The following is a 25,669-nucleotide window of genomic DNA, read 5'->3' on the forward strand; positions in this document are numbered from 1 at the left end:
CGACCGTTATCCAATAGGTATCGTTTCTCCTTGCAGAGATTGACATGCTAAGCATGCCGAGATGAGGAGACTTAAAGCCGCAATGCTCCCCTGGGAAATATGATAATTATGCAAATTGTCTCTTCAGAGAGGAAGAGAACTAGAACTCTAGTACCACCTATTGGAAGGTACTGTCAATGTTGAATTTATTCTGAGAAATTCTTCCAATTAGTGGTGCTCCACTGATTCTGGAACACTTTTTTTCTTAAAGGGACACTGTCACCTGAATTTGGAGGGAACAATCTTCAGCCATGGAGGCGGAGTTTTTGGGTGTTTGATTCACCCTTTCCTTACCCGCTGGCTGCATGCTGGCTGCAATATTGGATTGAAGTTCATTCTCTGTCCTCCGTAGTACATGCCTGCACAAGGCAATCTTGCACAGCGCAGGCGTGTACTATGGAGGACAGAGAATGAAGTTCAATCCAATATTGCAGCCAGCATGCAGCCAGCGGGTAAGGAAAGGGTGAATCAAACACCCAAAAACCCCGCCTCCATGGCTGAAGATTGTTCCCTCCAAATTCAGGTGACAGTGTCCCTTTAAATTCTGCACTACTCCATTCCGTAGTTATGTCTCCCGGAAATAAAGATGTTTATTTTCCTTTAAACCAACTGGGCATATACCCAAGACATTCTCTTTTTGATGTTTGATTTTTCTTTTCTGACACTGGCCAATCAAAACATGACCACACCCATAAAGTTGTTTTGTTGCACATGCCCAGTTATTTGAAGGGAAAATTAGCACTTTTATTATTGAGGGCATAACATAGAAACAAAGAGGTGCAGAAGGAAAAGAAAAATTGTTCCAGAATCAGTGGAGCAACAGCCATCGGAGGAGGTGCTTACTTTAAATAAAATATTACAGTGGACGGTACTCTTTACGACTAGGGTTAGCTAGGTATGAACTGCTGCTGAGTAGAGTTACAGCAGAGAAAGAGTTGTAAAACTAAGTTGATTTGAATACTAACAAAGGTCACCTGTTGAATTTGAGGCTAGTGAGCTGTATAGTATCCCAACTAAATTATTACTCTATTCTGTATATTTTATCCATTTTTCTGACCCAAAGCTGGAGGTGGAATGAAACCTAAGTTCTCCAATTAAGGAGATAACATCTTAGCTAATGACATACTCTGGGAAATTATGTTATCTCTCTTAAGACTAAAAGAATTTAAGGATGGCAAAAGAAATATCAATTGAACCATCAGCAAAATATGCTGATCAATTGCTTTTCAGAAGATGTTCATGATCCACTTTCAATAGTTTTGAACATCCCAACCATATAGATATGTTTCGCAGTGCCAGCAAGGGAACCACGCACTAACAGCTCTAAAACTTAGCCAAACTTGAGTTTATATTGAGGATTTGATGTCCAATTACATCTAATAACCTAAAATAGCATTTCCAAAGTTCTTCTCAACTGACGAAGCAATGCCTTTGGTTGTCCATATACGAGACAACTGTTTGGTTGACGGCTATCTCTCCAAACCCAGCCAAAATTGTGAATGTATAATTGGTCAGTGTGCTGTCTATGTACTATATGGACTCAACACATAGCACACAGACCCATCACAGCTAGTCTGCCGATGTACATGGCAAAATATCTACATGGATCGATGGTCTGGATGGAAAATTTTTATGGTAATGTAGCAACTCACTTGGGAAAATAAGGAACACACTAAATCTGCAACCCACCCTGCCGGTTAGAGATTCTGATCCTACAATCCCTAGTGATTCCTTTAAGAGCTGAGATAGCCCTAAGAACAGACTAGACAATGGCAAATTGGACCTATGTTACCTGAAAGGCCATTGCATGCCACACGTTCTTCCTAAAGAACCAATGGCAGAGCAGAGTACAAATTTCCTAAAGAAGGGAAAGTGTGCTGAAATAGAAAGAGAGCTCAAAGTGAGTAAAACAAACCACAAAATTCAAAATAAAGGATTAAGTAGGTATTCTTAGAGAATTTGCCACCTACTCCCTAAAAAGAAACAGAAAATAGGTGCAGGGTAAAGATCATAAACAGCAGAGAGATAAACCCTAGCTGGTCTTTCACTGACTGACTTAATCTACAGCAGTATGAGTAGACATCCAAATGAGATTATGACCAGCAGGCCGAAACTATATATAAAGCTGCACCTGAAAGGTGATAGGGCAGACAAATGAGTAAATGAAAACACCTGTTACCCTAAAAAGACTAAAGCTAAGAAAACAGAAGCTAAACACTCAGAAAAAAGGTACATCTGCCGTGGCTTGGTGGACAGAGAAGCTGACTACAAAGCCTGGCCTAAAGGGTTCAACACCAGATGCATGACAGAAACAAATGCTACAGTTACTATTCTGAACTATTTTATGGACCAGAAAAATGCATATATGCTCTAGAAATCATCTGCAAAGTGTAGATGTGCACATGAAGCAGGTGATGTCAACAATTTGCAGATGCCACTGGCCCATTTTTCAACACAGTCATCTTAACATGTCTGTAAAGTAATAATACAAGCCATGTGAGGAGCTGCATAAAAATATATAGCTCCCTTAAGATATCATATGTTTTGCTGATAAAAGAGTTAGTGGCTGCTTTATTTTCCTGATTAAAGTAGACCTCAGCGTATTTACCAAAATGAGTAGATCTTATATCTTCATCTGGCCCTGACTGCCATCATGAAGCCACGTCTCTCCGTGAGCGATTGCAATAATGTACATATATGTGCACTGGTGGACCTGTACAGAAGAGAATCCCTGTGCAAAAATAATATATAGGCCAATAGCTCATCATAAGGCTATATTTCACCTGCTTTGGAGATGGAAAACGGCCTCCTTACTTCTTGGGACTCTGTATTTTGCAAATAAACGCTAAAGGTGATGTACAACTTGAATACAATTTGATTTTTTACATACTGTATTTGCATCAATTTTGGAAACTACAAAAACATCTACTGCAACCTATACTGCTCGTGCTCCCCCATATAATCCTTGGCATCTTTTCTTACCACTGCTGCTTGCTGAAGTCATTAGCTGATTTAACAAGGAGGAAAATTACAAAAAAAATCTGCATTTCGGAGTATACAAAGTTTTGGCAAATTTGAGTACAATTCAATGAAACTCAACTAAATGTGTCAATCTCTAGCAGTCACTATGGAACATATGTTGTATATTACCAATTCTAAGAGGTTTACAAGCAAGGACATTGCCCCAAATGATTTTTCATAGTCATTTTCATTTGTATTATCATACATGGATGATAGTAACCCCAAATAATATATTTAATAATGCATATTTATGTAATTAATGATAAGTAAATCTATTCTAAAATAATCAAAGTAGTTTAACATTTTTCAAAATATGTGACTTCAAGCAAATCTGAATTTTTAATAGTTTACTTTTGGCAAATCAAGCAAAACGGTACTGTAAAAAATCTTTAGAAAAATAGAAATATTACATTCACCTACCCAGCCATACGGCCCCTCTCTGTTTCAGTCTGTTCTTCAAGTAACTGCTCTGGTCTCTTCTGCTGCGTCCCAGCATCTTTGGACCCCTCCATTCATCTCTAAGCCTGAAGACATCACTACGTTGCGCTGTACCACCATCATGTCCACTACTCAATGTTATGAAGTCACTTGAGATATTGCCAGTGACTAGGTCTCTAAATGTCATCATGACATTGCCTGAAGCCCAGTTATGATGTTTCTAGGCCTACCGAATTGAGGATGAGCCAAAATTCCTGGGATGTGGAAGACTGATCTGGAGAGGACATCTGAAGACTGCACCAGAGAATAAGAGGACTCACGCGGCAGAACAGCTGAGAGTCTTGCGAGGTGAGTATATATTTGTTTTGTTTTTCCTCTATATAATATACCATGTGGCCTGGAGATATATCATAATGTAACATATTTGATTTGCAGCAAATTAATTCAATGAATTTCCTAGCCAAATCCGAGCATATCTGATTACCGGTAATTAAATTTTACCAGAATTGTTCATCACTAGTCAATACTTACAAATAGAATATTTTAATGATAGGAACCCATGATTGTATCTGTTTTACATCACCTAAGTGTCTGTGATTGGTTTCTAGAAAAACCTAACCCATGATGGATCCAAAGAAACAGATTTATCTTCTCCTTATCTGTCAAGGTAAATATTCTCAAGAATAATCTGATGTAATGAAATTCTGTGAATCCGGACAAATATTGTGCTCGTTGTTTCCAGGCTTCTATCTAGGTTCTGTCTGTCAGCAATGGACGTTTCCCCCTAAGATTACTGCTCTCATTGGATCCTGTCTGGAGATTCCTTGTACATATCATCTCGCTTGGAGCTCAGGAGCGTCCGACACTGTGTGGTACTTAAATGATAAATGGAGATATCAAGAGATCCTCAACACCAAGGACTCATCTTCAGTAATTAAGATGTATAAAGGTCGGACCTCACTGGTACCGGGAGATAAGAGCTGTACACTGCGGATAGATCCTGTAATAGAAGACGATGAAGACAAATATTATCCAGGCATCACAGAAGAAAGAAAAATAAATGCACTTAAGCTACATTCAAAAACTGTTACTGTTGATCTCACAGGTAAATTAAAAAATAGGATAATACGAGGAACCACTGGAAATCCTTTCCAATGTATTGAATCATTATATCTATTCATTTCTACGACGTGTTCTACTACCGCATATTATATGTGTATGCGTTCATATAAGTAGTAAAATGGATGTGTGCAAATATGCCAATATTAAGTTAATTAATTAATTTAATTAATTAAAAGATCATTTACACCCGCAGCCAGGCAAATACATCTTGAAAAACGTTCCTACATTTCACACATCCCTACTACCCAAATTCGACCACCATCACCTATCATTTTTCTTGGACGTATCCTGAAATAACCTTTTCATCATTCTTAACAAACCATTTTTCATCCTTTTGAGTTGGATACTAAAGATTTTGATTCAGTTAAAGGGGTTGTCCAGTAAAAACAAGTTATCGCCCATCCACAGACTAAGTGATAGCCAGAGTTGGTGCAACTCAATTTGTAGGACACAGTCCATCGACCAGGTGGGTGGCCATGACACGGGAGCCCGGAAAACCACCTCCTGGAATCCCCAATTCTTCTTTTAATTAGTCTGGCATGATATCACCATTGTAGCATGATACTCATGTGATGTCCTATCAGGCCAGCTAATCTGAAGAAGGATCAAATACACACAGGAAAAAAAGCCATAAAATTATTCCATGTGAAAAAAACTGATTCGAGCATATGGAGTCCATGATAAAAGAATGGTCAAACAAAAAGAAATCCCCCACGGTAAAGGCTATAACAACCCCAGTACATAAAAACAAAACAAAAAGCATGTAACATGTATATTCTAGGCAAATGATAACCTCGAAAGCAAGAATATCCAGAAATGGAGTCTTACATGGTTACCAAATTAGAAGACAATATGGTTTCCGTAAAAGTTTTATTTGGCTAAATAATTAACCATGTTTGGATTTAACTGAAACCGATCTCTGGATATCACTTTACGTCTAAATCTAATAGATTGTAAAATAAAAGTGGTGTATTCCTAACTGATAACTAGTGTTGAGCGATACCTTCCGATATCGGAAAGTATCGGTATCGGATAGGATCGGCCGATATTCAAAAAATATCGGATATCGCCGATACCGATACCCGATCCCAATGCAAGTCAATGGGACCAAAATATCGGAATTAAAATAAACCCTTTCTTGCCTTGTAGGTTCATTCTACATGAAGGAAAACAACTAAGAATAATGTAGGATGTATTGTGGGAGGTGGCGGAGACATTAAAGGCAATGAGGTTTAGCCCAATCAAATAGAATAGCATGTTTTTTTTTTTTTTTTAAGACGTTCGGAGTGAAAAAGATATTGAGTATGTAAATTTTTTTTTATTTTGTCAGATATTGATGTTTCACTATTCCACGCCCTTCCCCTTCTTTTTTTTTCTTTTTTTTTTTTACTTTTCCCACACTTTCATCTTCATCATCATCAGCATCTTTGACATCAACTTCTTCTTCACCTTATTCATCTTCTTCTTCATCTTCTACCTATTTTTTTTTTATTACATTCTTCATATTCATTTTATTCAACTATTATTATTCTTCCTATTCTACATATTCTTTTTATTCCACTGTTATTATTCTTCCTATTCTACTTCTTCATCATATTCTCATTTGTGACAGGCATTCCCATAGTTGTTATCTATAAAAGTTGGAAGATTACACCTTCCGTTCTGCCAGTCACAAAAGTTACATTTGTCCGCGTTCAGTTTGGCCTGCAGCATCAGGCTTTATCCAGGGGCACCACGAGGAGGAACGGACTCACCCCCATACACTGCTTAGTCTTCTTCTGCATATAATTTAGATAATATCTTTTGCTCTGATATTAAGTCTTATGCTTAATGTTCTTCTGCTCTTTGTTCTGCAGCCTCTTGTTCTTCTGCTTCTCGGTCTTCCATGTCATCGTCTCCAGGGTCGTCGTCTCCAGTGTCGTCATCTCCGCCGTCGTCGTCTCAGCCGTCGTCGTCTCCGCCGTCGTCGTCGTCGTCATCGGGGTGGTCTTCCGGGTCGTCGTCGTCGTCATCGGGGTGGTCTTCCGGGTCGTCGACTTTAGGGTCTTCAACTTGGAAATGTAGCAGAAGGTACAAGAAGGCTGAGAAAATGCCAAGAACCAGCTGATGGAACTGGAACTCGGATGGCTACCCGAAGGTTCAAGAGCCTATGGAACTACCGAGGACCAGCTGACATTACTGGAACCCGGTTACTAAGCAGGAGGTACCCGTGCTAAAAAGCACTACCAAGGACCGCCTGACGTTGGCGGAACTCGGATACCCAGAAGGAGGCACCTAAGCCAAAGGCTCTGCCCGGAACCAGCTGACGGTACTGGAACCAGGATGGGGAGCAGAAGGTACAAGAGAAAAAGACACTGCCGAGAACCAGCTGACGGTACTGGAACCCGGATGGGTAGCCGAAGGTCCAAGAGCCAATGGAACTACCGAGGACCAGCTGACATTACTGGAACCCGGTTACTAAGCAGGAGGTACCCGTGCCCGAAAGCACTACCAAGGACCACCTGACGTTGGTGGAACTTGGATACCCAGAAGGAGGCACCTAAGCCAAAGGCTCTGCCCGGAACCAGCTGACGGTACTGGAACCAGGATGGGGAGCAGAAGGTACAAGAGCAAAAGACACTGCCGAGAACCAGCTGACGGTGCTGGAACCAGGTGGTGGACCTGAAGGTCCACAGGAGAGGAGAGAACAGCTAGGCCGCGAGGCAGCCGCAGTTACCGAACCCCAACAGTCCTACAGGGGGAGCTGGGCCTACTGGCACTACAGAACCAGCCTTGACTACCAGTTCACGCAGCCCACATAGGAAGCTCCTAAACTGGAGGCACCCTGGAGTTGGCTAACCCGACCGCACCACGACGGGGCAAGCATAGGCGTCTCAGTGAGCTTGACACAACCCGGAAACAGCTGGCGGTGCTGAAACCAGGCTTGGCACGAGGGAGTACCTGTGTCAAGAACACTGCCGAGAACCAGCTGGCGGTGCTGGAACCCAGATGCGTTGCCCCAGTGTGCAAGAGCCAATGGCACGACCGAGGACCAGCTGACGGTGCTGGAACACGGTTACTAAGCTGTAGGTGCCCGCGCTTAAAAGCACTACCAAGGACCGCCTGACGTTGGCGGAACTCGGATACCCAGGAGGAGGCACCTAAGCCAAAGGCTCGGCCTGGAACCAGCTGACGGTGCTGGAACCAGGTGGTGGACCCCAAGGCCCACAGGAGAGGAGAGAACAGCTAGGCCGCGAGGCAGCCGCAGTTACCGAACCCCAACAGTCCTACAGGGGGAGCTGGGCCTACTGGCACTACAGAACCAGCCTTGACTACCAGTTCACGCAGCCCACATAGGAAGCTCCTAAACTGGAGGCACCCTGGAGTTGGCTAACCCGACTGCAACACGACGGGGCAAACATAGGCGTCTCAGCGAGTTTGACACACCCCGGAAACAGCTGACGGTGCTGAAACCAGGTTTGGCACGAGGGAGTACCTGTGACAAGAACACTGCCGAGAACCAGCTGGCGGTGCTGGAACCCAGATGCGTTGCCCCAGTGTGCAAGAGCCAATGGCACGACCGAGGACCAGCTGGCGGTGCTGGAACACGGTTACTAAGCTGTAGGTGCCCGCGCTTAAAAGCACTACCAAGGACCGCCTGACGTTGGCGGAACTCGGATACCCAGGAGGAGGCACCTAAGCCAAAGGCTCGGCCCGGAACCAGCTGACGGTGCTGGAACCAGGTGGTGGACCCCAAGGCCCACAGGAGAGGAGAGAACAGCTTGGCCGTGAGGCAGCCGCAGTTACCGAACCCCAACAGTCCTACAGGGGGAGCTGGGCCTACTGGCACTACAGAACCAGCCTTGACTACCAGTTCACGCAGCCCACATAGGAAGCTCCTAAACTGGAGGCACCCTGGAGTTGGCTAACCCGACCGCACCACGACGGGGCAAGCATAGGCGTCTCAGTGAGCTTGACACAACCCGGAAACAGCTGACGGTGCTGAAACCAGGCTTGGCACGAGGGAGTACCTGTGACAAGAACACTGCCGAGAACCAGCTGGCGGTGCTGGAACCCAGATGCGTTGCCCCAGTGTGCAAGAGCCAATGGCACGACCGAGGACCAGCTGGCGGTGCTGGAACCCGGTTACTAAGCTGTAGGTGCCCGCGCTAAAAAGCACTACCAAGGACCGCCTGACGTTGGCGGAACTCGGATACCCAGGAGGAGGCACCTAAGCCAAAGGCTCGGCCTGGAACCAGCTGACGGTGCTGGAACCAGGTGGTGGACCCCAAGGCCCACAGGAGAGGAGAGAACAGCTAGGCCGCGAGGCAGCCGCAGTTACCGAACCCCAACAGTCCTACAGGGGGAGCTGGGCCTACTGGCACTACAGAACCAGCCTTGACTACCAGTTCACGCAGCCCACATAGGAAGCTCCTAAACTGGAGGCACCCTGGAGTTGGCTAACCCGACCGCACCACGACGGGGCAAGCATAGGCGTCTCAGTGAGCTTGACACAACCCGGAAACAGCTGACAGTGCTGAAACCAGGCTTGGCACGAGGGAGTACCTGTGACAAGAACACTGCCGAGAACCAGCTGGATGTGCTGGAACCCAGATGCGTTGCCCCAGTGTGCAAGAGCCAATGGCACGACCGAGGACCAGCTGGCGGTGCTGGAACACGGTTACTAAGCTGTAGGTGCCCGCGCTTAAAAGCACTACCAAGGACCGCCTGACGTTGGCGGAACTCGGATACCCAGGAGGAGGCACCTAAGCCAAAGGCTCGGCCTGGAACCAGCTGACGGTGCTGGAACCAGGTGGTGGACCCCAAGGCCCACAGGAGAGGAGAGAACAGCTAGGCCGCGAGGCAGCCGCAGTTACCGAACCCCAACAGTCCTACAGGGGGAGCTGGGCCTACTGGCACTACAGAACCAGCCTTGACTACCAGTTCACGCAGCCCACATAGGAAGCTCCTAAACTGGAGGCACCCTGGAGTTGGCTAACCCGCCTGCAACACGACGGGGCAAACATAGGCGTCTCAGCGAGTTTGACACACCCCGGAAACAGCTGACGGTGCTGAAACCAGGTTTGGCACGAGGGAGTACCTGTGACAAGAACACTGCCGAGAACCAGCTGGCGGTGCTGGAACCCAGATGCGTTGCCCCAGTGTGCAAGAGCCAATGGCACGACCGAGGACCAGCTGGCGGTGCTGGAACACGGTTACTAAGCTGTAGGTGCCCGCGCTTAAAAGCACTACCAAGGACCGCCTGACGTTGGCGGAACTCGGATACCCAGGAGGAGGCACCTAAGCCAAAGGCTCGGCCTGGAACCAGCTGACGGTGCTGGAACCAGGTGGTGGACCCCAAGGCCCACAGGAGAGGAGAGAACAGCTAGGCCGCGAGGCAGCCGCAGTTACCGAACCCCAACAGTCCTACAGGGGGAGCTGGGCCTACTGGCACTACAGAACCAGCCTTGACTACCAGTTCACGCAGCCCACATAGGAAGCTCCTAAACTGGAGGCACCCTGGAGTTGGCTAACCCGACCGCACCACGACGGGGCAAGCATAGGCGTCTCAGTGAGCTTGACACAACCCGGAAACAGCTGACGGTGCTGAAACCAGGCTTGGCACGAGGGAGTACCTGTGACAAGAACACTGCCGAGAACCAGCTGGCGGTGCTGGAACCCAGATGCGTTGCCCCAGTGTGCAAGAGCCAATGGCACGACCGAGGACCAGCTGGCGGTGTTGGAACCCGGTTACTAAGCTGTAGGTGCCCGCGCTTAAAAGCACTACCAAGGACCGCCTGACGTTGGCGGAACTCGGATACCCAGGAGGAGGCACCTAAGCCAAAGGCTCGGCCTGGAACCAGCTGACGGTGCTGGAACCAGGTGGTGGACCCCAAGGCCCACAGGAGAGGAGAGAACAGCTAGGCCGCGAGGCAGCCGCAGTTACCGAACCCCAACAGTCCTACAGGGGGAGCTGGGCCTACTGGCACTACATAACCAGCCTTGACTACCAGTTCACGCAGCCCACATAGGAAGCTCCTAAACTGGAGGCACCCTGGAGTTGGCTAACCCGACCGCACCACGTCGGGGCAAGCATAGGCGTCTCAGTGAGCTTGACACAACCCGGAAACAGCTGACGGTGCTGAAACCAGGCTTGGCACGAGGGAGTACCTGTGACAAGAACACTGCCGAGAACCAGCTGGCGGTGCTGGAACCCAGATGCGTTGCCCCAGTGTGCAAGAGCCAATGGCACGACCGAGGACCAGCTGGCGGTGCTGGAACCCGGTTACTAAGCTGTAGGTGCCCGCGCTTAAAAGCACTACAAAGGACCGCCTGACGTTGGCGGAACTCGGATACCCAGGAGGAGGCACCTAAGCCAAAGGCTCGGCCCGGAACCAGCTGACGGTGCTGGAACCAGGTGGTGGACCCCAAGGCCCACAGGAGAGGAGAGAACAGCTAGGCCGCGAGGCAGCCGCAGTTACCGAACCCCAACAGTCCTACAGGGGGAGCTGGGCCTACTGGCACTACAGAACCAGCCTTGACTACCAGTTCACGCAGCCCACATAGGAAGCTCCTAAACTGGAGGCACCCTGGAGTTGGCTAACCCGACCGCACCACGACGGGGCAAGCATAGGCGTCTCAGTGAGCTTGACACAACCCGGAAACAGCTGACGGTGCTGAAACCAGGCTTGGCACGAGGGAGTACCTGTGACAAGAACACTGCCGAGAACCAGCTGGCGGTGCTGGAACCCAGATGCGTTGCCTATTAAGGATTGTCTTCCTAGAGCCCCAACTAGCGGTGTTGGAGCTAAGGGTAAGCAGGGGGAGCAGAGTGTAGGCCGAAGCCTGCACTGGAGGCAGCTTTGTGTCTGCGTTGCGTTTGCAGGACACTTTGCCGGCTACACAGTGGGGGAACAGCTGGCGTTGCTGAACCCCACTAACACAATGGCGTGTGTTTTTCTCTGTGCAGCTAGCACTTGCGGTCAAAAACTAGCAATGTTAGAGCCCGTGTTGAAGCAGGAGGAGGAGGAGAGGAGCAGAGTGTAGGCCGAAGCCTATTTGAACCAATTTCAAAGGAAACCTTTAACCCCCCCTCAGGTGTTACAAAGTACAAGAGACACACCTTGTGCAGTATTAATGCTGCACAAGTGAAAGGTTGCTCTATTAATTTGTCTACTTGCACACGCTCAATGAAAGACGTACACAATTTAGCCCATTCTACAGTCAAACTGTAGTGGATGCGTGACTTGGCTTTTTAAGGAGACGCAGCACAGGTGTCCCAAATAACGCCTTGGTGCTTGGCGCAGCTTCCTGAGCGTTGTTATTTGCTGTACAGGAGTCTGCGCTCTTGTGTTATCCCTTGGCAATGCCCTGTTAGAGCTGCCCGTCTTATGACCTCATTTCATGTTGGCCGGTGCGGTTAACGATGGCCATAAATCCCAGACCCACCCACCTGCTTCAGACTGGGCGGCCTCAGCTGATCCCTTATCGCATGCCGCGGCCATGAGGCCGCACAGTCAGAAGAAGGCGGAAGGAGGGGAGTGAAGACAGGGGAACATATGCACTGCTCGTGCCCATCAATCACACCCTCGCAGTCAAAATATATGAGACAACGGGGGGTGTTGTGTCGGGCAGGGGGGATGCACAGGCACAGCCAGCCAACCAATGATGTCAGGAGACGGGCAGCGCTAACAATGGGGGTGCTGCGTGTCATTAAAAAGGAAAGTCACACCTCAGGGACATTGTAATGGTCTGTAATGAGACACATTTTGTACTTGTTGAGTTCAACGTGTGCAAGGAGAAAAAGTCAGCCACCTTGTACAAATGCAGCAGTACTGCTGTACAAGGTGGCTGTTATACATAGAAACACCTGGGGGTGTGGGGGGCAGGCTCCCTTCAATTTCAGTTCATGTGCCTGCGTGGCGTTTGCAGGACACGTTGCCAGCTACACAGCAGGGGAACAGCTGGCGGTGCTGAACCCCACTAACACATTGGCTGGTGTTTTTCTCTGTGCAGCTAGCATGTCCGGGCAGAAACTGGCGTTGTTTGAGCCCAGGGTCAGCAGGAGGAGGAGAGGAGCAAAGTGTAGGCCGAAGCCTGCACTGGTGGCAGCTTTTGGTCAGTTGTGCCAGCGTGGCTTGTGCTGGACACGATGCCGACTACACAGCAGGGGAACAGCTGGCGGTGCTGAACCCCACTAACACATTGGCTGGTGTTTTTCTCTGTGCAGCTAGCATGTCCGGGCAGAAACTGGCGTTGTTTGAGCCCAGGGTCAGCAGGATGAGTAGAGGAGCAGAGTGTAGGCCGAAGCCTAGTTGAACCAATTTCAAAGGTTACCTTTAACCCCCCCCTCAGGTGTTGCAAGGTACAAGAGCCACACCTTGAACAGCATTAATGATGCACAAGTCAAAGGTTGCTCTATTTAATTTTGCTCCTTGCACACGCTGAATTAAACACGTACACTATTTAGCCCATTATACTGTCAAACAGTAGTGGAGGCGTGACTACTAGTCTTTTTAAGGAGACGCAGCACAGGTGTACAAATTTACACCTAGGTGCTGTGCGCAGATTCCTTACCGTTGTTATTTGCAGTACAGGAAACTGCGCTCTTGTGTTATCCCTTGGCAATACCCTGTTAGTGCAGGCCGTCTCATGACCTCATTTCATGTTGGCCGGTGCGATTAACGATGGCCATAAATCCCAGACCCACAGTGGCTTTTCCTAAAGTCACACTGCGGTGCTGGGATTCGTGGCCTTGTGCAGTAAATATGTTCGCCGCTCACACATGTCCTTACACCTGCTTCAGACTGGGCGGCCTCAGCTGATCCCTTATCGCATGCCGCGGCCATGAGGCCGCACAGTCAGAAGAAGGCGGAAGGAGGGGAGTGAAGACAGGGGAACATATGCACTGCTCGTGCCCATCAATCACACCCTCGCAGTCAAAATATATGAGACAACGGGGGGCGTTGTGTCGGGCAGGGGGGACGCACAGGCACAGCCAGCTAACCAATGATGTCAGGAGACGGGCAGCGCTAACAATGGGGGTGCTGCGTGTCATTAAAAAGGAAAGTCACACCTCAGGGACATTGTAATGGTCTGTAATGAGACACATTTTGTACTTGTTGAGTTCCACGTGTGCAAGGAGAAAAAGTCAGCCACCTTGTACAAATGCAGCAGTACTGCTGTACAAGGTGGCTGTTATACATAGAAACACCTGGGGGGGTGGGGGGCAGGCTCCCTTCAATTTCAGTTCATGTGCCTGCGTGGCGTTTGCAGGACACGTTGCCAGCTACACAGCAGGGGAACAGCTGGCGGTGCTGAACCCCACTAACACATTGGCTGGTGTTTTTCTCTGTGCAGCTAGCATGTCCGGGCAGAAACTGGCGTTGTTTGAGCCCAGGGTCAGCAGGAGGAGGAGAGGAGCAAAGTGTAGGCCGAAGCCTGCACTGGTGGCAGCTTTTGGTCAGTTGTGCCAGCGTGGCTTGTGCTGGACACGATGCCGACTACACAGCAGGGGAACAGCTGGCGGTGCTGAACCCCACTAACACATTGGCTGGTGTTTTTCTCTGTGCAGCTAGCATGTCCGGGCAGAAACTGGCGTTGCTTGAGCCCAGGGTCAGCAGGAGGAGGAGAGGAGCAAAGTGTAGGCCGAAGCCTGCACTGGTGGCAGCTTTTGTTCTGTTGTGCCAGCGTGGCTTGTGCTGGACACGTTGCCGACTACACAGCAGGGGAACAGCTGGCGTTGCTGAACCCCACTAACACATTGACTGGTGTTTTTCTCTGTGCAGCTAGTAGTTCCGGGCAAAAACTAGCGGTGTTTGAGCCCAGGGTCAGCAGGAGAGGAGCAGAGTGTAGGCCGAAGCCTAGTTGAACCAATTTGAAAGGTTACCTTTAACCCCCCTCAGGTGTTGCAAGGTACAAGAGCCACACCTTGTGCAGCATTAATGCTGCACAAGTAAAAGGTTGCTCTATTTGTTTTGCTCCTTGCACACGCTGACTAAAACACGTACACTATTTAGCCCATTATACTGTCAAACAGTTGTGGAGGCGTGACTTGTCTTTTTAAGGAGACGCAGCACAGGTGTCAAAATTTGCACCTAGGTACTGGGCGCAGATTCCTGAGCGTTGTTGTTTGCTGTACAGGAGTCTGCGCTATTGTGATCCCTTGGCCATGCGCTGTGAGCGCTTCCTGTCTTCTGACCTCATTTCATGTCGGCCGTTGCGGTTAGCGATGGACATGAATCCCAGACCCACAGTGTGTTTTCAAAAAATCACACTGCGTGGCTGGGATTCGTGGCCTTGTGCAGTAAATAGGTTTGCCGCTTACACATGTCCTTACACCTGCTCCAGACTGGGCGGCCTCAGCTGATCCCTTATCGCCTACCACGGCCAGGAGGCCGCACAGTCTGAAGAAGGCGGAAGGAGATGAGTTAAGACAGGCGAACATATGCACTGCTCGTGCCCATAAACCACACCCTCGCTGACAAAATAAATATGACAACGAGGGGCGTTGTTTCTAGCAGGGCGGATGCACAGGCGCAGCCAGCTAACCATGATGACAAAAGACGGGAAACGCTACCAAGGGGGGTGCTGCGTATCATTAGAAAGGAAAGTCACACCTCAGGGACAGTGGAATGGTCTCAATGAGACACATTTTGTACGTGTTGAGTTCCACGTGGGCAAGGAGAAAAAGTCAGCCACCTTGTACAAATGCAGCAGTACTGCTGTACTAGGTGGCTGTTATACATAGAAACACCTGGGGGGGTGGGCCAGGTTCCCTTTAATTTCAGTTCATGTGCCTGCGTGGCGTTTGCAGGTCACGTTGCCGGCTACACAGCAGGGGAACAGCTGGCGTTGCTGAACCCCACTAACACATTGGCTGGTGTTTTTCTCTGTGCAGCTAGCACTTCCGGGCAAAAACTAGCGGTGTTTGAGCCCAGGGTCAGCAGGAGGAGGAGAGGAGCAGAGTGTAGGCCGAAGCCTGCACTGGTGGCAGCTTTTCTTCTGTTGTGCCAGCGTGGCTTGTGCTGGACACGTTGCCGACTACACAGCAGGGGAACAGCTGGCGGTGCTGAACCCCACTGACACATCACCTAGTGTTTTTTCTGTGTAGACAACACTTCCAGGTGGCAACTGACAGTGTTGAAACCCAGGGAATCAAAGAGGAGCAGAGTGTAGGCCGAAGCCTGCAGTGGAGCAAGTTGAAAGGGAACCTTTAACCCCCCCCCCCCCAGGCATTTGTTGCTGAAAGAGCCATCTTGTACAGCAGTAATACTGCACATGGAAAATGGTGGCTCCGAAAATTATGCTCCTTGCAAACGCTGAAGTACACACTCATATAATGTGTCCCCTCACACCGTCAAACCATCCCGGAAGTGGGACTTTCCTTTGTAATGTGACACAGCACAGCCGTCATTCCAACCCCCTTGGTGCCGGGCGCCACCTCCTCAACGTTGTTTGGTTCTGTCACGGAGCCCGCGCTGTAATGTTATCCCTTGGCCATGCACAGTTAGCGGTGCCCGTCTTCTGACATCATGTAGGTGTCAGGCTGGCAGTGCCTGTGCGTCCAAGCTGCCCGAGATCCAACCTTGCAGTGTCATCTAATGTAGTCCCACTGCGGGCCAGGGATCCATGGGCATGCGCAGTGCATATCATCGCCTCTCACTCACCTCCTTCCTGCTTCTTCAGACTGTGCGGCGTCACGGCCGTGGCATGCTATTAGGGATCAGCTGACGCCGCCTAGTCTGAAGAAGCGTGAAGAAGGGGAGTGAGAGGCTAGTATATGCACTGCGCATGGCCATGGATACCAGGCCCACTGTGGGATCACATTAGACGACACTGCGAGGTGTGATTTCGGGCAGCGTGGACGCACAGGCGCAGCCAGGACGACAACAAATGATGTCAGAGGACGGGCAGCGCAAACTGTGCATGGCCAAGGGATAACATAACAGCGCAGGGTCCATGACGGAATCAAACAACGCTAAGGAGGCAGCGCACGGTGCCAAGGGGGTAGCAATGACGGCTGTGCTGCGTCACATTACAAAGGAAAGTCCCACCTCCGGGACGGTTGGACGGTGTGAGGGGACACATTACATGAGTGTGTAGTTCAGCGTTTGCAAGGAGCATAATTTCAAGAGCGACCTTTCCCTTGTGCAGTATTAGTGCTGCACATGGTGGCTCTTTCAGTAACAAACGCCTAGGGGGGGGGGGACAGGTCCCCTTACATTTTAGTTGTGCCAGCGTGGCGGTCGCATGACACGTTGCCGGATACACAGCTGGGGATCAGCTGACGTTACTGAACCCCAATAACAGAGGAGCGACTGTTGACTGTGCACACAGCACTTCCAGGCACCAACTGGCGGTGTTAGAGCCCAGGGACAGCAGGAGGAGCAGATTGGAGGTATTGCCGCACACACAGCTGGGGATCAGCTGACGTTACTGAACCCCAATAACAGAGGAGCGACTGTTGACTGTGCACACAGCACTTCCAGGCACCAACTGGCGGTGTTAGAGCCCAGGGACAGCAGGAGGAGCAGATTGGAGGTATTGCCGCACACACAGCTGGGGATCAGCTGACGTTACTGAACCCCAATAACAGAGGAGCGACTGTTGACTGTGCAGACAGCACTTCCAGGCACCAACTGGCGGTGTTAGAGCCCAGGGACAGCAGGAGGAGCAGATTGGAGGTATTGCCGCACACACAGCTGGGGATCAGCTGACGTTACTGAACCCCAATAACAGAGGAGTGACTGTTGACTGTGCACACAGCACTTCCAGGCACCAACTGGCGGTGTTAGAGCCCAGGGACAGCAGGAGGATCAGATTGGAGGTATTGCCGCACACACAGCTGGGGATCAGCTGACGTTACTGAACCCCAATAACAGAGGAGCGACTGTTGACTGTGCACACAGCACTTCCAGGCACCAACTGGCGGTGTTAGAGCCCAGGGACAGCAGGAGGAGCAGAGGAACAGAGTGTAGGCCGAAGCCTGATTGGAGCAAGTTGAAAGGAAACCTTTAACCCCCCCCCCCCCAAGACGTTTGTAGCTGAAAGAGCCATCTTGTGCAGCACTAAGGATGCAAAAGGAAAAGGTTGCTCTTTTAATTATGCTCCTTGCAAACACCGAAGTAAACACTAAAAATGTGTCCCTTTATACCGTTAAACCGTTCCGGAGGTGCGAATTTCCTTCGTAATGGGACACAGCACAGCTGTCATTCCTATCCCCTTGATGCCGTGCGCTGCCTCCTCAGCGTTGTTTTAAGCTGTCACGGAGCCTGCGCTGTTCTGTTAGCCCTTGGCCATGCCCAATTAGCGCTGCCTGTCTTCTGACATAATTTGGTGTCAGGCTGTCAGTGCCTGTGCGTCCACGCTGCTCCAGATCCCACCTCGCAGTCTCATCTAACGTAATCCCACTGCGGGCCTTGGAACCATGGGCATGCACAGTGCATAACCTCGACTCTCACTCCCCTCCTTCCCTCTTCTTCAGACTGTGCGGTGTCACGGCCGTGGCATGCTAGGGATCAGCTGATGGCGCACAGTCTAAAGAAGGCGGAGGGAAATGAGCGAGAGCCCAAGGGGAAGATATGCACTGCGCATGCCCATGGATCCCAGGCCCGCAGTGTGACTCAATCAGAAGACACTGCGAGGCGGGATCTCGGGCAGCGCGGCCGCACAGGCGCAGCCAGCCTGACACCAAATTATGTCAGAAGACAGGCAGCGCAAATAGGGCATGCCCAAGGGATAACAGAACAGCGCAGGCTCCGTGACAGCTTAAAACAACGCTGAGGAGGCAGCGCATGGCACCAAGAGGGTAGGAATGACGGCTGTGCTGCGTCACATTACGAAGGAAAGTCCCAGCTCCGGCACGGTATAACGGTATCAGTGAACACATTTTATAAGTGTTAAGTTCTGCGTGTGCAAAGAGCTAAAAAAAAAGAGCTACCTTTTCCTTGTGCAGCATTACTGCTGCACAAGATGGCTCTTTCAGTAACAAACAACGGGGGGGGGGGGACAGGTTCCCTTACATTTAGGTTGTTGTGCCAGCGTGGCGGTCGCAGGACACATTGCCGGCTACACAGCTGGGGATCAACTGACGTTACTGAAACCCAATAACACTGGGTCGTATGTTTTTACTGTGCAGCCTGCACTTCTGAGCCGCAACTGGCGGTGTTGGAGCCCAGGAATAGCAGTTCAGGTGGTAGAAAGATGAACACAGCAGGAGACCTGGATGACACCCAATTACTTAATCAGGCAGAGGAGTGGCAAATTCCTGCGAGATCCAGGCCTGGTTCATTTTCAGGAAAGTAAGCCGGTCAACGTTATCGGAGGATAGTCGCATGCGACGGTCTGTTAGTACACCACCTGCGGCACTAAAGACACGTTCCGATAAGACACTAGCCGCAGGGCAAGCCAGCACCTCCAATGCATACTGGCTTAGCTCTGGCCATGTATACAGCTTAGAGACCCAAAACTTGAACAGGGAAGAGCCGTCTGGGAGTACAGTAAGAGGGCAAGCCATGTAGTCTGTCACCATCTGACGGAACCGTTGCCTCCTGCTGACTGGAGCCGCTGGTGATGGTGTAGACATTTGGGGCGGGCACACAAAAGTGTGCCAGAGTTGTGCCATACTGGGCTTGCCTTGGGCAGAGGCACTGCTTCTGCTCCCTCTTTGGGCAGAGCCTCCCCCACTGCCTCGACGCACTGAGCTGCTTTGTAAAGCACTAGCAGCACTCCTCTCAGTTGGACAGGAGAAGATGATGGAATTCACCAGTGTGTCGTGGTACTCCCGCAATTTACGCTCCCGGGTCAACGCAGGGATGAGGTTTTGGACGTTGTCCCGGTAGCGAGGATCGAGGAGGGTGAACACCCAATAATCAGGCATGTTGAGAATGTGGTCGATGCGGCGGTCGTTTCTCAGGCACTGCAGCATGAAATCCACCATGTGCTGCAGAGTGCCAACTGGCCCAGAAACGCTGTCCCCTGCTTGAGACATGATCTCTGCCCGCTCGTCATCACCCCACCCTCGCTGTACACACTGACCACTGGACAATTGTGTCGCTCCCTCCTCTGGACGGAGCTCTTCCTCCTCCATTGACTCCTCCTCATCCTCCTCACAAATTGGCCCCTGCGTACCCCTTTGTGAGGAACCACGTGGCGCTGACTCTCCAGAAGCTGATGGAAAAGGTGACTCCTCATCCTCCACCTCTTCCACCACATCATCCCTTAACCCTTGCAAAGTTTGCTGAAGCAGGCAGATAAGGGGGACAGTCATGCTGACTAGTGCATCATCTGCACTTGCCATCCGCGTGGAATAATCAAAAGGACGCAAAACCTGGCAGACGTCCTTCATAGTGGCCCACTCTGTGGTTGTGAAGTCTGATCGGCGCTGACTGCGACTTCTTTGCGCCTGATGCAGCTGGTACTCCATAACTGCTTGCTGCTGCTCACACAACCGCTCCAACATATGTAACGTGGAATTCCACCGGGTAGGTAGGTCACATATGATGCGGTGTTCCGGAAGGCGGAATCGGCGCTGCAGAGCAGCAATGCGGGATCTGGCCAAGCTGGAACGCCGCAAGTGAGCACACTCTAGGCGGACCTTGTGCAGCAGGGCATCAAGATCCGGATAGTCCCTCAGAAAACTCTGCACAACCAAATTGAGCACATGTGCCAGACATGGGATGTGAGTGAGGTTGCCAAGGGCCAAAGCTGCCACCAGATTTCGGCCATTGTCACACACTACCATGCCTGGCTGGAGATTCGCTGGCAGTAACCACACATCGCTCTCCTGCTTGATGGCATTCCAGAGCTCCTGCGCTGTGTGGCTTCGATGCCCCAATGAAACTAGTTTCAAGACGGCCTGCTGACGTTTGGCCACGGCTGTGCTCATGTCGGTCATAGGTAAACGTTCACGGGTCCATGTGGAGGTGGACTGTGACGGATCCTGCAGAGAGGAATCAGAGGAACTGGTGTAAGAGGAGGAGTCGATGCGTACAGACTGGATTCCTGCAATCCTTGGAGTGGGCAGGACACGTCCTGCGCCACTCGCACGATCGGTACCTGGCTCAACAACATTAACCCAATGGGCAGTGAGGGAAACATATCGCCCCTGTCCATGCTGACTGGTCCACGCATCGGTGGTGAGGTGGACCTTGCTACTGACGGCGTTCAGTAGCGCATGTTTTATGTTTGCCTCAACATGCCTGTGCAGGGCAGGGACAGCCTGCCTGCTGAAGTAAAAGCAGCTGGGCACCTTGTACTGTGGGACTGCCAATGCCATCAAGTCACGGAAGCTGTCAGTCTCCACCAGCCTGAACGAGAGCATTTCCAGGGACAACAGTTTGGCAATGCCTGCATTCAGAGCCTGTGCTCGGGGGTGGTTGGCCGAGAATGCCCGCCTTTTCTCCCATGCCTGGACTACCGATGGCTGTAGAGTAGACTGGGAGTGTGAGGATGACTGGGAAGGTGGTGCTGTGGGTGGAATTACACTAGGTCTCTGGACAACAGTGGAGGAAGAGGCAACACGAGATGAAGAGGTGGTAGCTGCCGCTGTTGGTTGGCCTACGTCTTCACTGTGTTTCTGTAACTCCACCGCGTGCCTGTTCCGCACATGTTTCCACATATTTGTGGTATTGAGGTTGCTGACACTTTTACCTCTTTTTACTTTCTGATGACACAGCTTGCATTTGACAAAACAAATGTCATCTGCAACTGTGTCAAAAAAGGACCAGGCACTGCAAGTCTTGGGATCGCCCTTTTTGGCTTTGGAAAGAGACAGGCTCCTAACGGGTGCCAAAGTGGAGGCTACAGGCTCCGCAGTCTTCCCCCTCCCTCTCCCTCTTTGGCCCGTAAGGGGAAGCTCTTCCTCAGAGCTGCTCCCACCACCTTCCTGTTCCTCACGCCACGATGGGTCAAGGACCTCATCATCTCCACTACCCTCTGCCACCAACTGCTCCTCCTGGGTAGTCTCGGCAGCACAGTACGCATCAGAAAGCGGCACCTGAGTTTCATCATCAGATGCGTACTGCGCTGTGGTCACCGGAGGCACTGGCCCACCTGCCTCTTCAGAGTCAGAGAGATAAAGCTTTTGGGCATCACTGCACACTGCCTCTTCTTCCATTTCTCCAATGCTGCTTGGCTGGCCCCCTGTTTCCAAGCCAAGAGATTCAGAGAACAGAAGTAGAGACGGCTCCTGTCCTGGGCTCTCTGACTGCCTGGCCAATTTGGCAGGTGGTGAAGAGACAGATGGCTGCTCTCCAGTGCTCTGTGCCTGAGAGGATGTGGCACTAACTGAAGTCGATGCCGAGGCGTTAGCTGCCATCCACCCGACAACGGCTTCAATTTGGTCTTCACGTAGCAGCGGTGCACGGCGCTCTCCGACAAAGCTGCGCATGAAGGACTGTTCCCTGCTGAAACTGAGTGACGACGAGTCACCGGCGCCCGCAGCAGGCACAGAATCACCACGTCCTCTCCCTGCTCCTCTCCCTGCTCCGCGCCCACGCCCACGTGCCTTACTCCCTGCCCTCTTCATCTTGGTTGACAGATAAAGATAAGCAGAAAAGTACTAAGGCCTTAGTGTGCTTATTCCTGAAATGCTCCTCCTAACAGGTGTAAGAAACACTAATGTTGTAAATTGTGGACTAAACTTTATTATTTTTCAAATGTGGCCTACACAAGTGTTAAGTTGTGTTTGGTGAACTTAACTTTTTTTTTGGTGCAGATCGGGCTACAGAGCTAGTTTAAATCACACGGAGACCGTGTAGACAGCCGTAAACGGCGCTGCAAGGCCAAAAAACCCTCCTCTCGGTTATCCTATATAGTGTTTTTCCACTATTTAGCTGGATACGAGTGGAAAGACACTAATAGGATTTTTTTTTTTCAAATTTTAAACTGGCTGCACTATTTGAAAAAAAGGAAATTGTTTTTCAAGGTATGAGGCAGTAACGCACCCTGAGCTGAATCCAACCGGCTATGGCTGCACACAGACTACAGGGCGAGCTGCGCTCACACAGAGACCGTGCAGACAGCCGTAAACGGCGCTGCAAGGCCAACAAACCCTCCTCTAGGTTATCCTATATAGTGTTTTTCCACTATTTAGCTGGATACGAGTGGAAAGACACTAATAGGAATTTTTTTTTCCAAATTTTAAACAGGCTGCACTATTTGAAAAAAAGTAAAATTTTTCTCAAGGTATGAGGCAGTAACGAACCCTGAGCTGAATCCAACCGGCTATGGCTGCACACAGACTACAGGGCGAGCTGGGCTCACACGGAGACCGTGCAGACAGCCGTAAACGGCGCTGCAAGGCCAAAAAAACCTCCTCTAGGTTATCCTACATAGTGTTTTTCCACTATTTAGCTGGATACGAGTGGAAAGACACTAATAGGAATTTTTTTTTTCAAATTTTAAACTGGCTGCACTATTTGAAAAAAAGGAAATTGTTTTTCAAGGTATGAGGCAGTAACGCACCCTGAGCTGAATCCAACCGGCTATGGCTGCACACAGACTACAGGGCGAGCTGCGCTCACACAGAGACCGTGCAGACAGCCGTAAACGGCGCTGCAAGGCCAAAAAACCCTCCTCTAGGTTATCCTATATAGTGTTTTTCCACTATTTAGCTGGATACGAGTGGAAAGACACTAATAGGAATTTTTGTTTTTCAAATTTTAAACAGGCTGCACTATTTGAAAAAAAGTAAAATTTTTCTCTAGGTATGAGCCAGTAACGAACCCTGAGCTGAATCCAACCGGCTATGGCTGCACACAGACTACAGGGCGAGCTGGGCTCACACGGAGACCGTGCAGACAGCCGTAAACGGCGCTGCAAGGCCAAAAAACCCTCCTCTAGGTTATCCTATATAGTGTTTTTCCACTATTTAGCTGGATACGAGTGGAAAGACACTAATAGGAATTTTTTTTTTTCAAATTTTAAACAGGCTGCACTATTTGAAAAAAAGTAAAATTTTTCTCAAGGTATGAGCCAGTAACGAACCCTGAGCTGAATCCAACCGGCTATGGCTGCACACAGACTACAGGGCGAGCTGGGCTCACACGGAGACCGTGCAGACAGCCGTAAACGGCGCTGCAAGGCCCAAAAACCCCCCTCTAGGTTATCCTATGTAGTGTTTTTCCACAATAGAGCTGGAGACTGGTGGAAAAACACTAATAGGAAATTTGAGAAAAAATGTGCAGCAGGCTGCACTAAGAGCAAAAAAGGACAACTGTGTGAGTCAGTGTGAACCCCCCCTGAGCTGAATACAACCGGGTATATGGCTGCACACAGACTACAGAGTGAGCTGCACACACACACACACAGAGACCTTGCAGAACGCTGTTAAAACAGCGCTGCAAGGCAAGAGCAAAGTGATCAGTGAAGAACACACAGCGTTTTGCTAAATTAGCCTTTGGAAAGGAAAATAAAGCAATTAGCTAGCTCGACTGGCCCTCAGTTAGAACACAGCGTCCTGTCCCTAACTGAAATCACAGCAGAGTGAGCGCAAAATGGCGGCAGCGTTTTTTATAGTGCAGAGTGACATCATTTCAGCAGCCAATCCAAGCCTTGCCAGTACTTACATGCCCACCATGCTAAACAGGATGTGCCCACACTTCCAATCATTCCTCATTGGCTGCTGCGTTCAGTTTGAATTCTGGGAACTTCCGATTCCGGTATCCGATACGCGGGAAGTATCGGAATTCGGTATCGGAATTCCGATACCGCAAATATCGGCCGATACCCGATACTTGCGGTATCGGAATGCTCAACACTACTGATAACACCTTCCACTAAAAAGGATTAATATAGCAGCAAAGCATGTGTAAAAAAGATAGAACAGCCTCGATAGATACATGGATTACGGTATTTTGTAAAATGTTCTCAAAATTGGATTGGATTAGGCAGCACAAAACATCTAGCCACACGTTTCATCACTTCCTATGCTTCACCAGGGGTATTAGACAGGATGGCCATGCTATGTCCTGATCATAAGAGTGCTCCAAGGACCTCAGCATTTGTCCATGCACTTATGACTAGAGAAACTTACTGAAATTCTTTATAGAGTCTTGAAAATAATATCTGTTGATGGATTAGAATGAGTAATGTTGTTTGACAAAACAAAATTCCACAGATAGAGCGGACATTCAGCTTTATAAGTTGATGCTCATGACTGAAGGAGAAGCCACCATCATACAATGTACAATAGTACATACGTGCCGATCCAGTCCTCCTTCTTTACAATGGAACAAGCCGGGTCAAGTTCATAATCAGTCGGTGGAGATTTCTGGAGGATCCTGGAGAGAAGAATCAAATCTCACTTATATTCCTTCATACATGGATGATGGGTCTACTATCCAGTGCACGGCTACATATCTGAATAGACTAAGGACTGAGACATCAGGAACGCTGACCATCAACTGTACGTATTCTTAGTGATGAGATAGCATAAATAATACACTCTACATTCACTTACATATGTGATAACTTTGAATTCTCAAATCCTACATTAGTATTGGAATATATAGATGATCTTCTAAAATTATTCAAATGAAGAAGGTCGGGAGGTGAATTTTCATTAGTCTATCCTTTGTATCATAGCATGATGATAGGAAAGCAAACTTCATGGATATAACAAATAGACTCCGATGGTAAGGAAATTCTATTTGTACCTGGAATTAGATATTTATTACACAAATAGTCCAAATGGTTATTGTAAGATGAAAGCTATCCATTAGCCTTAGGATAGTCTATAAATTATCGATGGCTCGTATCCAAACACTGGACTCTGAAAACAAGGTTGTGGGTTTTGAGAACTAGGTTCTGCCTTGCCAAATCTTGACTGGAGTGGAGATACACATGCTCAACTTCTCCTTTAATAATTGTCTATGGGATGACTCAAGACGGTCTTGAACAACATTCAGCCATTTCCAGCCTTCCAATTGGAGATGTTTTACGTGTAGCCCAAGCTGAATGGTGGGGTGTCCAAAGTAGGCCCCTTTACATATCTTATATTGATAACCAATCCTAAGCATGGAACAACAATCCATTGAAGTCTTTATTTTTCATAATCGTTTTTTTG

General features: G+C 49.4%; 1 protein-coding gene across 1 annotated transcript in view; it reads left to right on the forward strand.

Annotated features, from left to right (window-relative positions):
• The window catches only part of LOC138652111 (B-cell receptor CD22-like), a 54,032-nt gene that overhangs the window by 13,807 nt on the left and 14,556 nt on the right, over window positions 1-25,669 (forward strand). Inside the window, exons 2-5 of the mRNA XM_069742852.1 lie at window positions 3,723-3,846; window positions 4,107-4,165; window positions 4,241-4,603; window positions 24,722-25,009. Coding sequence (XP_069598953.1) covers window positions 4,120-4,165; window positions 4,241-4,603; window positions 24,722-25,009 — 697 coding nt within the window. The 5' untranslated portion in view covers window positions 3,723-3,846; window positions 4,107-4,119. The remainder of the gene's footprint in view (window positions 1-3,722; window positions 3,847-4,106; window positions 4,166-4,240; window positions 4,604-24,721; window positions 25,010-25,669) is intronic.

This window comes from Ranitomeya imitator, chromosome 10 (assembly GCF_032444005.1).
Source record: "Ranitomeya imitator isolate aRanImi1 chromosome 10, aRanImi1.pri, whole genome shotgun sequence".
NCBI classification, from domain to species: Eukaryota; Metazoa; Chordata; class Amphibia; order Anura; family Dendrobatidae; genus Ranitomeya; species Ranitomeya imitator.